This window comes from Chiloscyllium punctatum, chromosome 1 (genome assembly GCF_047496795.1).
Source record: "Chiloscyllium punctatum isolate Juve2018m chromosome 1, sChiPun1.3, whole genome shotgun sequence".
Classification (NCBI taxonomy): domain Eukaryota; kingdom Metazoa; phylum Chordata; class Chondrichthyes; order Orectolobiformes; family Hemiscylliidae; genus Chiloscyllium; species Chiloscyllium punctatum.
The window spans coordinates 145,934,814-145,951,815 of record NC_092739.1 but is presented as its reverse complement, the minus strand read 5'-3'; the positions used below and the strand labels follow the sequence as shown (position 1 = coordinate 145,951,815).

Below are 17,002 nucleotides of genomic sequence, written 5' to 3'. Positions count from 1 at the left end.
TCTCCCTTATGCTAGAGACGAGAACTGGGGAACACTGGTGAAAATTACGACGTCTTCCATTTAAAATGAAGATGAGAACTTTTTTTCTGTTGATGGTTACATAGAACAGGCCCTTTGGCCCTCAATGTTGTACTCTGTGGATGTGATAGTCATTGAATCTTTTGTATTGCTGATGTAGAGAGATTCTTAATTAATAAGGCAGTTGAACGTTCTCTAGGGTAAAAAGAAAGTGAATTGGAGGGCTGAATTCAGATCACTGTGACCTTATTGAATGATAACTTAGACCCCAGGGACCAGATGACATACTCTTGCTCCTGATTTCTCTGTTCATAGCCAGAGTAAGGATGAAGCAAAATTTCTTCATGGAGTCATATAGCACATAAACAGATCTGTCAACCCAATTCGACCAAGCCAACCAAGTTTCCTAAACTGAATGAGTCCCATTTGTCTGTGTTTGGCCCATATCCTTCTAAACCTGTCATTTTCATGTATCTGTCAAGATGTCTTTTAAATGTTGTAGTCTGGGAGCAAATCTTGCAACAGAAGTACTGCAACTTAATTTGCTTCCATTCGAGTGTTGCATTTCTTAAGCTCACCATAACAATTTCTAGTACCTTAGGTAATTATTAATTGCACACTGTTGTTGCACAGGCGGATCGTATCTGAGAAATGGAAAGGGTGAGTTGTGTGTTACTTGCTATCTTTAACTAGTATGGTTTACCACTTTTTGTCAATATCCCACAGTCCAGATAATTTCTGACTTTTTTTGGCAATCAGTGTTTCTTGTCTTTTTGGTTCAGATAAAGTGTGGTATTATTTTTCTCATTGAATGACACTGTATCGGCCTTTTTATTTGGTATGACTTAGCAGGAACTGATTTGATAGTGATTTTCAAATGGTAGTTTTTCTTCTTGTTCTCTTCCCCTCTGTCAAGCTGCTTGCTTTTCTGGAAGAACCTTATTTTGGAGTCTTGTTTCCACACTTTGGTATTTAACAATTTAAGCTGAAGTTCGAAAAACACATTTTCTACTTTAGGTGATGGTGGCAAAGTTGAATTTATTTTCCACCAGTAACTGAAGAACTGTCAGAGTTGGCATTTTTAACTGCTCAAATCTCAATGATAATGGTGCTTTCACCTCATGTTTAAAATAATTGGTGAACTTGTTTTTTTTTTGTTTCTTATGATATCAATTTACCACAAGTTCAGCTCCTGGCTTTTGTGTTCTAGACCATATTAATTATGTCTATATTATTGTAAGCTGTATTAATATAGGGAGATAATAGCCTGATGGTATATCGCTGGATTGTTAATCCAGAGACCCAGATAATATTCTGGAACCCATGTTCAAACCCCGCCATGGCAGATGGTGGAATTTGAACTCGATCTAAAAAAAGGAAAAATCTGGAAGTAAGAGTCTAATGATAACCATGAATCCACTGTCAATTATCAGAAAAACCCATCTGATTTACTAATGTCCTTTAGGGAAGGAAACCGCCAACCTTACCTTGTCTGGCCTACATGTGACTCCCGACCCACAACAATGTGGTTGACTCTAAACTGTGCTCTGGGCGATTAGGGGTGAGCAATAAATGCTGCGTAGCCAATGACGTGCTCATCCCGTGAATGAATATAAAAAAAATTGCTCAGTCTACCTTGCCTTATTGACTTGTGCATATACACACCCAAGTTTCTCCTGCCCATTGTTTAGAATATTTACTCTGTTTCTATGTTCTTTTCAACACCTTACACTTGTCTGCATTGAATTACTTCTGCCACTTATCTGCCAGCTCCACCAACGTGTCCGTGTCCTTTTGAAGTTCTGCCATGTCCTCCTCACAGTTTTCAATACTGCCAAGCTTTGAAATGTAGGTCATTTATGTATTTCTGAAAATAACAAGGGTCCCAATACCGACCTTGGCAAGTTCCTTGGCAGACCTTCTCCGGTTAGAGAAGTACTCCTGAATCATTATAATCCATTATGTTCACTTACCACCTCTAAATTACATTTTTATACCACTGTCATGCCCCTTGTCTCCATGTATAAACTGGTTCCTAATCAGCTGTAATCCTATCCTTCAGCATGTTTTGTATCCATGCTGCTACTCTGTCTTTTTATTCCAAGCTTATTGTGTGATACTGTGTTGACTGCCTTTTGAAAGTTCATGTACACCACATCGATAATGTTTCCTTGATCAAATCTCTTAGAAAACTCCAAGTTTGTCAGATACGATTTTCTTTAACAAATGCAAACTCGCTGTTCGGAATTGGCCCATATTTTTCCATTTGCCTACTAATTCAGTCCTGAATAATGTTTTCTTTGAGGTTACCCCACTATGGAAGTTGGCCTCACTGGTCTTTATTACTGGGTCTGTCTTTTTAAACAAGGGCAGAATGTTTCCAACCTCCGACCTGAAAGATTGGGAAATTATTGTCAGTGCCTCAGCTCCCATACCTTCAATATCCTTGAAATGTGTTTCTTCTAGTGCTGGTGCCTCATTAACATTAATTACTTGCAGTTTATCCAATACCACTGCTGCGTCAATTTTAAAGCCTTCTAGTGACTAAATTTCCTCTCTTGTCACTGTGGCCTGGATAGCATGTGTATAGTAGTTAAAGACTAATGTAAAATGTTAATTTTACACTTCAGCTGTGCCTCTTGCCCCAATGTGTAAATCTGTTTTTGTCTCTAATCAGGTGCCCTCTTCATTTATACTAATGGATCTGTTAGAGTCCTTGACATTACCCTGTATGTTCGGTGCCAGTTTTGCTTGTCACATCTCTTATTTGCTTTTTTACCTCTCTTCTCAACCTTGTGTGTTCAGCTTGGATCTCAGTTATATTTTCTTTGTAATGCCTGTCATAAGCGCACCTCTTCTTCTTTAACTTGATTTCTGTTTCCTTTGTCATCCAATTGCAGAGGCTGACATGCCTGCACTCCAGCCCACTGGGTCCCCTCACCTGCCTAATTCACAGTCACAACTTTCTATCCCTGACCACTAACCAAGTGAGAAGATCCAATCCTAAGTGGTGTAACTGCCTCCTGGTACAATGAATCCAGGTAATAATAATTATAGTGATTTAGGAATGTTACCCCTCCTTGGTTCATGCCATTTTTTTTAGTTTAGCCTCCAGCTGAACAAATTCTAAACTGAAGGTGTTTGAACTATCGTCAGTTGCTGTATAGTTTTTTGCCTTGGATCAAAATAACATTCAGGAGCACTCGGTACTTCAGCCTTGACACATAAGCTCTCCTGCATCCTTAATGAATTTTAATTAATCACTTAGTTATCTTATTCACTTTATTTGATAGATGTTTTATTTATCATAAGTTTTAAAATAGTATACAAATTAACAATAGGATAAGCCTTCGCCACTCAAGAGATTCTTAGCAACCACTAGCTCTTTTCCCGATAGTAGAACAGGAAACTATTTCAATAGGGTAAGAAGGGTGGAAAAGTGAAATGAAAAGTAAACAAATGTCACTTTGCTGACCTCCCCCACTTGTCAAACTCCAATGTTTGCGCCCGATTTCCTGACTGGCTTGGAATTTCATATTTTCTTGCTTGCATTTTCTTCTTCCCACCCCTGCTTTCACTCCTCCCTCTCCCGCGCTCTCTTCTCTCCCGTCTCACTCCTTCCACCCACACTCTTATCCCCCTGCACACACCCCCCGCGCGTGCTCATGCTCGCTCTCACACCCTCCCGCCCTCTCCAACCCAACGTCCTCCCCCTCCTCTCCACGCTCCACGTGCTCTCCTACCCCCATCCTCTCTTTCCCCCCCCCCGTCTTTGCTCTCTGTTTCCCCCTCCCCCTCTACTCTTTGCTCTCTTCCCCCCTTTGCTCTCTTCCCCCCCCTTCACTCATTCTCTCCTTTCCTTCCCCCCTCACGCCTTCTTTCTGTCTCTTTCCACCCCCACCTCCCCTCTCCTCTCGCTTGCTCTTGCTCTTGCTCTCTCTCGCGCTCTCTTTCTCTCAGTCCAGTCTTTTTCCTGCTATGTTTGGCATTTTGTTCCTGATTGAATTCAAATGTGCCATTTCAACCATTTTTCCTTTTCTTTTTAAATCTCGCTTTTCATAACTTCACTTGTGGGTGTTGCTGGCTGACTGCCATTTGATGCCTGTCCTTAATTGCCTTTAAAGTTGGTGGTGTGCTCTCTTCTTGAACCACCAAGTCCAGGTGCTGTAGGTAGACCAACAATGTCTTTAAGGAGACAATTCTAGAATTTCGACCCACTGACAGTGAATAAATGGCAATATATTTCCAAGTCAGGATGGAGGGGTCCTCTCAAGTAATGAGGCCATTGTTCTTATGCTGTACTTGTCTATGACTCTATGGAAGTGGTCGTGAGTTTGGAAGGTTCTGTCTAAGGATTCTGGATTAGTGGTGCTGGAAGAGCACAGCAGTTCAGGCAGCATCCAAGGATCTCTGTCTAAGAATGTTTGGTGAACTTCTGCAGTGCATCTTATATATCATAGACATTGCTCCAACTGAGTGTTGGTAGTGGAGAGCGTGGGTGCTTGTGGATGTGGTGTCAATCAAGTGGGCTGCCTTGTCCTGGATGTTGTCAAGTTTTGAGAATGTTGTTGGTGTCTGAAGCAATATGCTGCTGGTTTTTGCATTTATTAAATTTCCAGCTCCATTGAAATACTTCATTGTACTTGTCAAGTAGTTTCAAGCTCAACCTTTCAGTAAGGTAGAAGAAAAAAAACCAAATTGAATGAAATGCTGCAGGAATAAGTCTGGTCAGTGGTGTGTGGCACAAGCTAACCCACTTCAAAAGATCTGGTCCATTGTATATGTTAGAGGTTCAACCATGTTATCACCTTGGTATTCTGGGTTTTTTAGGTTAGATTACTTAGTGTGAAAAAAGGCCCTTCGGCCCAACAAGTCCACACCGACCCGCCAAAGCGCAATACACCCAGACCCATTCCCCTACATTTACCCCTTCACCTCACGCTACGGGCAATTTTAGCATGGCCAATTCACCCATCCTGCACATTTTTGGACTGTGGGAGGAAACCGGAGCACCTGGAGGAAACCCATGCAGACAGAAGGAGAATATGCAAACTCCACACAGTTGCCTGAGGCGGGAATTGAACCCTGGTCTCTGGCGCTGTGAGGCAGCAGTGCTAACCACCGTGCTATCATGCCACTTTCAATCTTTGTATTATCAGCTTCTCCCTTGCTTTTGGGTAATTTGACTGATAAAGAGCATTTGAAGAGCTTTTCGAAAAATCCAAGAAAATAAAAATAGTTGCTAAATTAGGTATTCAATATAATAGTTCAAAAGGAAAATTCCATTTTAACCAAAAGGTTTGTCTTTCCTTGGAGCCTTGCCCTAATTGGAAGATTTCATTGTTTCACATTAAGGAGCTAAATGATTCACTCCTTGTCTGTGCTGGAATAACTGAAATCCTGGTCCTTGTTTATGTCCTTGAACGTTAAACATGTTACATCTGTGTGGATATTTGATAAACATAATTGAGCAAAATTGTATACCCTGCATATTTAAAAAAATTCTGTTAAGTCTGATAAGAAAATGGCAAATATGTTGAGGTACTGGAACTATTGCACATGCAATCTTTCTCCAACAACATTAGAGAATGACATGAAGGGGAAGAGGAACACAAACTTATTAATAAAACAAACTGTGCTAGGCAGCATATTTTCTTGCTATCTTGAAGGCCGATACTTGCGTCAAATGGCTTTATTCACTTCTTCAGTGACCTATGCATGTTTCTTTGTCAATGTTGTAAATCATTAAGGTAGAAGTGCTAAAAAGGTGGTTGCAGCTATTTGTTGTTTTATTGTATACATGGATTTCCAAAAAGTAATTACATATTAAAAGCTTAACATTTAAAGTTTCTCATCCATAACCTGTATGTCATTGACTACAGCATAAGTTAAGTGACACATACTTTATGGTGAGTGGCCTTTTGTTTTGGTGTAATGAGAGTACCATTAAAATTAATGTAACCTGTACGGTCTTGAAAACTTTATTCGATTTGAGCTTCCTGTCACTCTTCAAAAATGAGAAATTGTCATGTCTAAATTTTAATGGTACTGGCTTAAAAACTCTCTGTAATTGAAATCTAAGTCTTACTCTCAATCTTGCAGGTTTATACACAAAGATGTAACTCCAAGTTATTTTACAGTAACCGTTAAGTTGCTCTGTGTAAAACAAAGTTTGGTGTATCAGTGATGCATAGAGATAAGACAAACTAACTTAACTCTGATAGAAGCTGCATATATTCCCAAACAGGGCCATGTCTGTTGCATGGACAGTGAATGTGTGCATGCATTTTTCAGTGAAGCAAAAGCTTTGGGACTCCTCATTCATGGTAGATTGGTCAACACATTGTAACAAGCAATCAAGTACAGTTTACTGTTTTTGAACTCGAACAAAGACTAACTATTCCCGAAGTGCTGTCTACAAGACAATAATCAGAGGCTACTTGTTAACAAATCTGTACCTTTTTTGCAAATGGTATACATTATTGTATCCTTTTGAAATGTTGTATTCTTGTGTCTGTCCTGATGATATGAACATAAGTTCTTTCCTTTCAGCAATACCCAGGTCTGCCAGCATTTCTGGGGAAAGAAAGAGTTCATGTTTCCTACCTATCCTTTATCAGAACTAGAAAAGCTTACAAACTTTACAGTTTGTAAGCAAGTGAAATGCAGAGGTCAGGAGTAAGAACAGAATGAGAGACCTGTGATAGGTTGGACCAGTGATGAAGGGTTTATGCTGCAAAACTAAAGGGAATAATAATTGGACAAATAAAGAAAGGAAAGATAGGATTAGATGAAGTGTTAAAGATAGAATTATAACCAGCCACTGTCAGAAAATGAAGACTGAAAACTGTGAGCAAATAAAGCCAGAAGCTTAAGTGTCGAGGAACAGTATGAAATTATTGAACTGAGTTGAGGCCAGAGAGAAAGATTGAGCAGTGGGTTTCTTTATGATATTATATGAAGTAAAGGACGGGTGGGGGGCAGGGGTGGAGGTCTGAGGGAGCAAAAGTGAAGAATTAACATAACAGGCAACAGAAAGTTTGAAAGTCACATGAAGAGATAATTGTGTAGTGGTAGGATTAACCTCAGGATAATGTTTTTCTGATGCAACTTCGTATTCTACCATGAAATAATCAAAAATGAATTAAAACCTAGCCTGATGGCCATCATGTAATAAGCACCATTAATTGTAAAAACCTGTCTGCTTCACTAATGTTCTTTCCAGAAGTAAATCTGCCATCTTTATCTGATTTGCCTACACTGACACAGTATATAGATCGGCCAAGCCACATTGGATTTGATGCTGGGTAATGAACCAGGCCAGATGTTAAATTTACTTTAGAGATGGAAAGGGATAGATTTATACTGCGGGGCAAGAGTTATATTTGGGGTAAAAGCAATTATGATGCGATTAGGCAAGATTTAGGATGCATAAGATGGGGAATGAAACTGCAGGGGATGGGCAGAATTGAAATGTGGACGTTGTTCAAGGAACAGCAACTCAGTGTCTTTGATATCTGTCAGGCAGGGAAGGTGGTTGAGTGAGGTAAAGAAGTTGAACCTCTTGTCAAGAGGAAGAAGGAGGCTTATGTAATGATGAGATGTGAAGGCTCAGTTAGGGTGCTTGAGTTAGCCAGGAAGGACCTAAAGAGAGAGCTAAGAAGAATCTGGTGGGGACATGATAAGTCTTTGGCAGGTAGAATCAAGGAAAACCCTAAAGCTTTATGTAGGTATATCAGGAATAAAAGAATAAATAGAGTAAGATTTAGGCCAAGAGTGGGGAGCTGGAAAAGCACAGCAGGTCAGGCAGAATCGGGCTGTGCATCTGGCTTTCACACGATATGTCGATTCTCCTGCTCCTCGGATATTGCCTGATCTGCTGTGCTTTTCCAGTACCCCACTCTCGACTCTGATCTCCAGCATCTGCAGTCCTCACTTTCCCCTAAGATTAGGGCCACTCAAGGACAGTAGTGGGAATTTGTGCGTGGAATCGGAAGGAGATAGGAGAGGTGCTAAATGATTATTTTTCGTAAGTATTCACATAGGAAAAAGACAGTGTTGTCGAGGAGAATATTGAGATACAGCCTACCAGACTAGATGGGATTCAGGTTCATAAGGAAGAGCTGTTGACAGTTTTGGAAAGTGTGCAAATAGATAAGTCCTCTGGGTCAGATAGGATTTATCCTAGGATTGTCTGGGAGGCTAGGAAGGAGAGTGCAGAGCCTTTGGCTTTGATCTTTATGTCATCATTGTCTATAGGAATAGTGTCAGAAGACTGGAGGAAAGCAAATGTCCCCTTGTTCAAGAAGAGGAGTAGAGACAACTCTGGTAATTATAGACCAGTGAGCCTTACTTCGGTTGTGGGTAAAGTGTAGGAAAAGTTAGGATTTATAATAATCTAGAGAGGAATAAGTTGATAGGGATAGTCAACAGAGTTTGGTGAAGAGTAAGTCATGCCTCACAAATCTTATTGAGTTCTTTGAGAAGGTGACTAAACAGGTGGATGAGGGTAAAGTGGTTGAAGTGGTGTATATGGATTTCAGCAAAGCACTTGATAAGGTTCGCCATGGTAGACTATTGCACAAAATACGGAGGCACGGGATTGAGGGTGATTTAGTGGTTTGGATCAGAAATTGGCTCGGTGGTTGATGGGAAATGTTAATCTTGGGGTTCAGTTTCTAGTGGTATACCTCAAGGATCTGTTTTGGGGCCACTGCTGTTTGTCATGTTTATAAATGACCTGGATGAGAGCATACAAGGATGAGTTAGTAAATTTGCAGATGACACTAAGGTCAATGGAGTTGTGGACAGTGCAGAAAAATGTTACAGGTTACAGAAGGTCATAGATAAGCTGCAGAGCTGGGTTGAGAGGTGGCAAGTAGACTTTAATGCAGAAAAGTGTGAGGTATTCACTTTGAAAGAAGTAACAGGAATATAGAGTACTGGGCTAATGGTAAGATCCTTGGTAGTGTGGATGAGCAAAGAGATCTCGGTGTCCATGTGCATAAATCCCTGAACGTTGCACACAGGTTGATAGAGTTGTTAAGAAGGCGTGTGGTATGTTAGCTTTTATTGGTCGAGGGATTGTATTTCGGAGCCATAAGGTCATGTTGCAGCTGTACAAAACTCTGGTGCGGCTGCATTTGGAGTATTGCATACAGTTCTGGTCACCGCATTATAGGAAAAATGTGGAAGCATTGGGAAGGGTGCCATCTGACCTACACTATTCCATTAGTGTCCATATGCTTATCCAATGATCATTTATATGCCCTTAAAGTTGGTAAGTCTGTTACTGTTACAGGCAGTGCATTTCATGCTATTACTACTCTCTCAGTGAAGAACCTACCTCTGATATCTGTCCTGTATCTATCACACCTCAATTTAAAGCTATGTTCCTCATGCTAGCCATCACCATCCAAAGAAGAAAGCTCTCGCTGTCCACCTTATCTAATCCTCTGATCATCTTGTATGTCTCTATTAAGTCATCTCTCAACCTTCTCTTTAACGAAAACAACCTGAAGTCCCTCAGCCTTTCCTCATAAGACCTTCCCTCCATACAAGGCAACATCCTGGTAAATCGCCTCTGCACCCTTCAGTAACCAGAACTGTACGCAATACTCCAAATGATTGAGTTGCCTCATTAGATTACTGTTTTGATAGTATTGGTATGAAATAGAGCTTTGAGTTATGTATGTCCTAGCCCATTAAAACAGTCATTTAGTTGTTAACTATTGTTAAGAGTCAATTTCATCTGCTTCAGCTGAGCAATGCATATTTGTGATCCTGCAACAATTTAAACAATGATTCTGTATTGAATACAGGTTAGCATGTTAGTTTTGGTAATTTTGTGTTTTCGCATGAGCTTACTCAGTTTCTTAATCAGCTCTTTGCAACATTTGAGGTTCATCTTAGCATTGTCTTGCCCATCTGATATAATTATGTACTTGCGCTTATAATCTATATTCTGATTAATATTTTCTTTTCGTTACAGATGAAATGCCCATTATTGCTGTAATGGTAGCCCTCTCATCATTGTTAGTCATCGTATTTATCATTATAGTCCTCTATATGCTGCGGTAAGTGAGTGCTAGCTTACAAGCATGTTTGCTGCTGCATAGATCAAGTTTAAAAAAATACTTTTATACCCTTGATGCTTCTAATTCAATGCTTATCAAACTTTTTCTCTTGGTGACCCTGTTTTAACAATTAAAGATTGGCATGTCAACAGTTTGAATGACAGAGCGGGTAGGGATGGGGGAGACAAGGCATTGTGGTGGCAGTTGCGTTGCAAGTGTCGATAATTTTTCACCAACCATTTTGCTGGTTCTGGACCCGGTGATTGGACTTCAGGTTAATTTCTTCAGGAAGTGCCCTCTGAATCAAGACATGAAAGTAAATCATATCCACCATATGTCGTAGGGCCATGGAGCTAATCTCAGGACTGTGCTACCAGAGTCCCTAGTTGCCTGTGTTACCTTGGAGGAAAGGGTGATACTTGGTGCATGAGTCCATTATGGATCACAACTCATGATTTGGGGACCCCTATTATAATTGATTAGTATCATATTTCCATTCATTTGCCTTTGTATGAATTTTGAACTGATTTTTATTTCCCATTGTTACTCCTACCTAGTTATTTTGCAGCATTTCCTCTGATACCTTTTAATATCTAATTTCAGTGAGGTTTTACACTATTCACCTGCATTTAGTTAAATTTAAGGTAGATACTAAGTTGTTGGTCAGGAAACAATAGCTGTAAATACTTTTTTTTGGTTTAGAAGGAGATGTACAGTGATGTTCCCTATAGATAACTCAGTACTCAGAGAACTGGTTTTCCTGAGAAATATTAATGGGCTTAGATTTTGGTCTACAGATGCAATTTCAAAACTGAACATGCAGCATGGAAATGTTGTGAACGTTGAGCAGGATAGTGATAGACTTTGAAGACTGATTGGTGGATTAGGGAGACGAAATTTAGCATTGAGATGTGCAACGTGATAGAGAAAAAAAAATTAGGAAAGGCAATATATAATTAGGCATTCAGTTTCATGGTTTGAGTAGGAGCTGTTCTATTGTACTAAATGATAAAAAATAAATGCTGTATTGAAGTTGAGCATATCAAGCTTCTAGGCAATGGAGTCTGTGTCTGTTGCTTAGACAAGAATGTTAATGTGGAGCTATTTTCAAAAATTGTCAAGGATTGTTTATATGTTTTAAAACTGGAATGAGCCAATTAAGATATACCCTGGTCTTGCAAAAGCAAACAGAACCTGCCTCGAAGGTGAGTTGTTAATTACTTCGAAATCAGAAATTGCTGGAAAAACCCAGCAAGTCTGGCAGCATCTGTGGAGAGAAAGCAGAGTTAAAATTCTGTTTCCAGTGACCTGGCTTCAGAACATCAGAAAAGGAATGGATAAAGGTCAACCTGGGAGAATGAATAGCTGCTAATAGGGACCATCAGTGGCTGGATAATTTATTTGTGGTAGCAACCCAAGCAATGTCAAGTCCTAGCATGTGGCGATTGGGGTAAGGACATGGAAGAAGATGTGTTTCTTTGTCTGGCCAACTATTTTTGTTTTTCTCTCGGCTCCATCTCCACCTATCATTTACTCCTTCCTTCCTCCACCTTCAGCATATATCCCAACCTTTTCTTAGCTTCAGTCAGTTCTGAAGAACGGTCAATTAGTTACGTTCTCAAGAAACTTCAGTAGATTTTTGAGCATGTATTGCCTTACATAAATCCATGCTAGCTTTATTTCTATAAAGGTTTTCCAACTATTCCTTTATTACATCTTTTGTAACAGAGTTTTAACACTTTCCCCACTATTGATGCTAGGCTAATTAGACTGTAATTCTGTTTTTTTTCTCTGCCTCCCCTCTTGAATAGTGGGGTTACATTTGCCACACTCCAATCTGTAGGAAATGTTTGGAGTTTATAGAATAGATGGATCCCTTTATCTTCCTAATTGTCTTTCTGACCTTCTGAGCTCCATCACCACCACTGCTTAATCCTTTACCGACCACCCCCACCCCATCAACCACTTTCTTCAGCATATGTACTACCTTTTTCTCGCTACCATCAATTCTGAAGAAGGGCCACAGGACCCGAAATAATAACTCCACTTTCACTGCACAGATGCTATCAGACCTGCTGAAGTTTCTCTGTTTGTTCTCTGCATTATCTGGTTTTGTTTCAGATTTCCAGCATCTACAGTTCTCTGGGGTTTTTATTTGTTATCTGCTCCATGTATTTCTTTTCAGCTGTTGATTGCAACATCACTTTCATCAGAAAACTTGTAGATTTTGTTTGCAAGTTTATCGAGCAGGAAATTACAAATATATGTTTGCCCCTTTCCCACATAGCAGAAGGCATTGAACCACTAGTGTTCTATTCCATGACTGTATTATAGAACAAATTATATTTGTAGAAAAAATTACAATGTGATGCATTGTGTTAATTAGTAATTTTGTGGAATTCTTCTCTTCAGGTTTAAAAAGTACAAGCAGGCTGGAAGTCATTCTAATTCTTTCAGGTTATCCAATGGCAGAACAGATGATACAGGTAGGAAATAAATGCAATAATGATGCTAATGCAGAGTTCCAATTTTTAAAATTTGTCAAGTGACCTCCTGGAAGCCATGATGTGGAGTTTGCTGGTGTTAAATTAGGGTGGACAAAGTCAGGATATAATCCAACAGGGGCGGCGCGGTGGCTCAGTGGTTAACACTGCTGCCTCACAGCGCCAGGGACCCGGGTTCGATTCTTCCACACTATGTGGACTTTGCACATCCTCCAAGTGCTCTGGTTTCCTCCCACAATCCAAAAGATGTGCAGGTTAGGTGAATTGGCCATGCCAAATTGCCCATAATGTTCAGGAATGTGTAGGTTAGGTGCATTAGTCAAGGGTAAATTTAGAGTAATGGAATAGGTTTGGGTGAGATAACCTCCAGAGGGTCGGTGTGGACTTGTTGGGTTGATGTGGACTTGTTGGGTCGAAGGGCCTGTTTCCAAACTGTAGGGATTCTAAGGTTTATTTGAAAAATCATAAGCTTTTGGAACGTTGCTCCTTCTTCAGGTGAAATTTCACCTGATGAGGGAGCAGTGCTCTGAAAGCTTGTGATTTCAAATAAACTTGTTGAGTGTAACCTGGTATCGTGTGATTTTTGACTTTGACTTAATGGAAGACCCTAAAAACTAATGTTATTTATAGTTGCATATTACTGATGTTGCAATAATGATTCTTCAGTGTGTAATCTTATGCAGATCCTGATTGACAAGGGAGTGTGGTAATTTGGCGGAAAAGGAGAAAAGTGAAGTGCAAGTTACAGTTGGATCAAATTAAATTCTGAGCTAGCTTGATGGAGCAAAAGGTTAACTCCTGCTTCTATTTATTATTATCTTAGAAAATGACACCAACTTCGATGGTCAGTGTTGATTGTTCTGGAATCTCTCAAAGTTGATCAGATATCATGGATATGGGTAATTCCTGATAAATTTGAAGGACGAAATGGGGAATAGTAGTCATATTTTAAGAAGTTTTAACAGAACATGTTGTGACTTTTTGTGTTATTCTGAATTGAACCATCACTCTGCTACTGTTCATGCCATGAGGTGGAAGATTTTGTGTGTGTACAAGTCATGTCATATTGTTATCTGTTATGGTTATAAGTCAAATATTTGAGGATTGAATAATACAGCAGCACCTTATATTTGGATTACACATTTATGTAATAAATTATCCCAAATGTTTTACAGGAGAAACACAAAGCAAAATATTCTATAAAGCAAAATTTGGTGACATGAGGGTAGATGGCCCTTTTGGTTATGGACTATCTTAAAAGCAAAAGAGAGAAATGGAGAGTTAGGAGATTTAGAGGGAATTTTAGAGCTTAAGGCTGAGGCAGCCCAAAGTACAGCCATGATTGTCTGTTCAGTTAAAATCCCAACATGCTGAAGATTATAAGACCTTAAGAAATAAGAACAGGAGTAGGTTGTTTGTTCCCTCAAGCTTGCTTTGCCATAATAGGATCGTGGCTGATTGGGCACTCCTCATGCTGACTTTCCTGATGTTTCTCTTTAGCCATTGATTTGCCCACTGATCAAGAATCTTGTTATCTCAGCCTTAAGTATACACAATGACTATGCCCCCAGAGTGCACTGTGGCAAAGACTTCCATAGACACTCAATTTTATGAGAAGAAATTCCTTGCCACCTTAGTCTTAAGAAGTAGAAGGACACAGATATTGCTGAAAGTTGTTGGGGCTGGAGGAAATAAAGGTAAGGACATAGGCGTGATTTAGCCTTAGTCAACTGGGCAGAAAGACAAAGAATGTAAGAACTAGGCGCAGGAGGAGGCCATTTGGCCCCTCAAGCCTGCTCTGCCATTCAATAAAATCATGGCTGATCTTTTCGAGGCCTCAGCTCCACTTAACCATCCTCTCTCTCGATAACCCTTGATTCCTTTACTGTTCAAAACATTATCTATCTTAGCTTTAAAAGCATTTACTGAGGAAGCCTCAACTACTTTACTGGACTGGGAATTCTATAGATTCACAACCCTCTGGGTGAAGAAGTTCCTTCTCATTTCAATGCTAAATCTGCTCCCTCTAATTGTGAGGCTATGCCTTCTTGTCCTAGTTTTACATGCCAGTGGAAACATTCTCTCTACTCCTGTCTTATCTATTGCCCTCATAATTTTATGTTTCTATAAGATCTTCCCTCATTCTTCTAAATTCGAATGTATATAATCCCAATCTACTTTGTCTCTCCTCATAAGCCAATCCCCTCAACTCCGGAATCAACCTAATGAAGTCTCTCTGTCTCCCTTCTAGTGCCAGAACAGACCAAAGCTATACGCAATACTCCAGGTGTGGCCTCACCAGCACCCTATACAGCTGCAATATTACCTCCCTGCTTTTCAACTCAATCACTTTGACAATGAAGGACAAAATTCCATTTGCCTTCCTAATGATCTGTTGCACCTGAAAACCAACCTTCTGTGATCATGCACAAGGACACCCAGGTCCCTCTGCACAGTAGCATGCTGCAATTTTTTTTTAACCATTCAAGTAATAGACCTTTTTACTGATATTCCTACCAGAATGGATGACGTCACTTTTATTAACATTGTACTCCATCTGCCAGACATTTGCCCACTCATTTAAACTATCTATATCCCTTTGCAAAGTTTCACAGTCCTAGAACATAGAACATAGAAGAATACAGCGCAGTACAGGCCCTTCAGCCCTCGATGTTGCGCCGATCAAAGCCCACTAACCTACAATAACCCACTATCCTCCATATACCTATCCAATGCCCGCTTAAATACCCATAAAGAGGGAGAGTCCACTACTGCTACTGGCAGGGCATTCCATGAACTTACGACTCACTGAGTGAAGAACCTACCCCTAACATCAGTCCTATATCTACCCCCCCCTTAATTTAAAGCTATGCCCCCTTGTAATCGCTGACTCCATACGTGGAAAAAGGTTCTCACTGTCAACCCTATCTAACCCCCTAATCATCTTGTACACCTCTATCAAGTCACCCCTAAACCTTCTTTTCTCCAATGAAAACAACCCCAAGTGCCTCAGCCTTTCCTCATAGGATCTTCCTACCATACCAGGCAACATCCTGGTAAACTTCCTCTGCACCCGTTCCAGTGCCTCCACATCCTTCCTATAGTATGGCGACCAAAACTGCACACAATATTCCAGATGCGGCCGCACCAGAGTCTTATACAACTGCAGCATGACCTCAGGACTCCGGAACTCAATTCCTCTACCAATAAAAGCCAGTACGCCATATGCCTTCTTCACTGCACTATTTACCTGGGTGGCAACTTTCAGAGATCTGTGTACATGGACACCAAGATCCCTCTGCTCTTCCACACTACCAAGTAGTCTACCATTAGCCCAGTAATCCATCTTTTTATTACTCTTACCAAAGTGAATCACCTCACACTTAGCTACATTGAACTCCATTTGCCACCTTTCTGCCCAGCTCTGCAGCTTCTCTATATCCCGCTGTAACCTGCCATATCCTTCCTCACTGTCTACAACTCCTCCGACTTTCGTATCATCCGCAAACTTGCTCACCCAACCTTCTAACCCTTCCTCCAGGTCATTTATAAATGACCTCTGCACACTTAGCTCTGCCACTCACCGTAGTGTCATCCACAAGCTTTCCCACACTACATGTGGTCTCTAACTCCAAATTATTGATGTAAATTGTGAACAATTGCGGTCCCTGCACTGATTCCTGAGGCACGCCACTAGTCGCTGATTGCCAATCAGAAAGCCACTCATTTATCCCCACTGTTTGCTTCTTGTTAGTTAACTAATCCTCTATCCATGCTAATATTATTGCTGATAACACCTTGCATCTTTATCTTATCCAGCAGGCTTTTGTGCGGCACTTTTCGAATGCCTTGTGGAAATCAAGATACACCACATCTACTAGGTACCCGTTGTCCACCGTGCTTGTAATGTCTTCATAGAATTCCAGTAGACCTACTCTTGGTGAACCCATGCTGCGTCTGCCCAACAGGACAATTTCTATCAGAATGCCTTGCTATTTCTTCCTTGATAGTAGACTCCAGCACTTTCCCCATTATGGAAGTTAAGCTAACTGGACTATAATTCCCCATCTTTTGTCTACCTTTTTTTAAACAGTGGCATCACTTTTGCTGTTTTCGATTTTTCTGTAACTATCCCAGAGTCCAGTCAATTTTGGAAAATTACCACAAGTGCATTTGCTATTTCTTCTGCTATCTCTTTTAGTTCCCTAGGATGCATTCCATCAGTGCCAGGAGACTTGTTTACCCTTCACTCCATTAGCTTGCTCGACACTACCTCTTTTGTGATAATGATTGTTTCCAGGTTCTCGCATACCTTCGTCTCTTTGTCAATTACTGGCATGTTATTTGTGTCCTTTGCTGTGAAGATTGACACACAATACCTATTCGATGCCTTGGCTATTTCCT

General features: G+C 40.4%; 1 protein-coding gene across 5 annotated transcripts in view; it reads left to right on the top strand.

Moving 5' to 3' along the window:
* Positions 1–17,002, top strand: part of ptpra (protein tyrosine phosphatase receptor type A) — a 291,473-nt gene that overhangs the window by 118,491 nt on the left and 155,980 nt on the right. For all 5 annotated transcript variants that reach the window (XM_072576685.1, XM_072576703.1, XM_072576713.1 and 2 more), the window contains 2 exons: positions 10,010–10,094; positions 12,507–12,580. In XM_072576685.1, the coding sequence (XP_072432786.1) occupies positions 10,010–10,094; positions 12,507–12,580 (159 nt within the window). The remainder of the gene's footprint in view (positions 1–10,009; positions 10,095–12,506; positions 12,581–17,002) is intronic.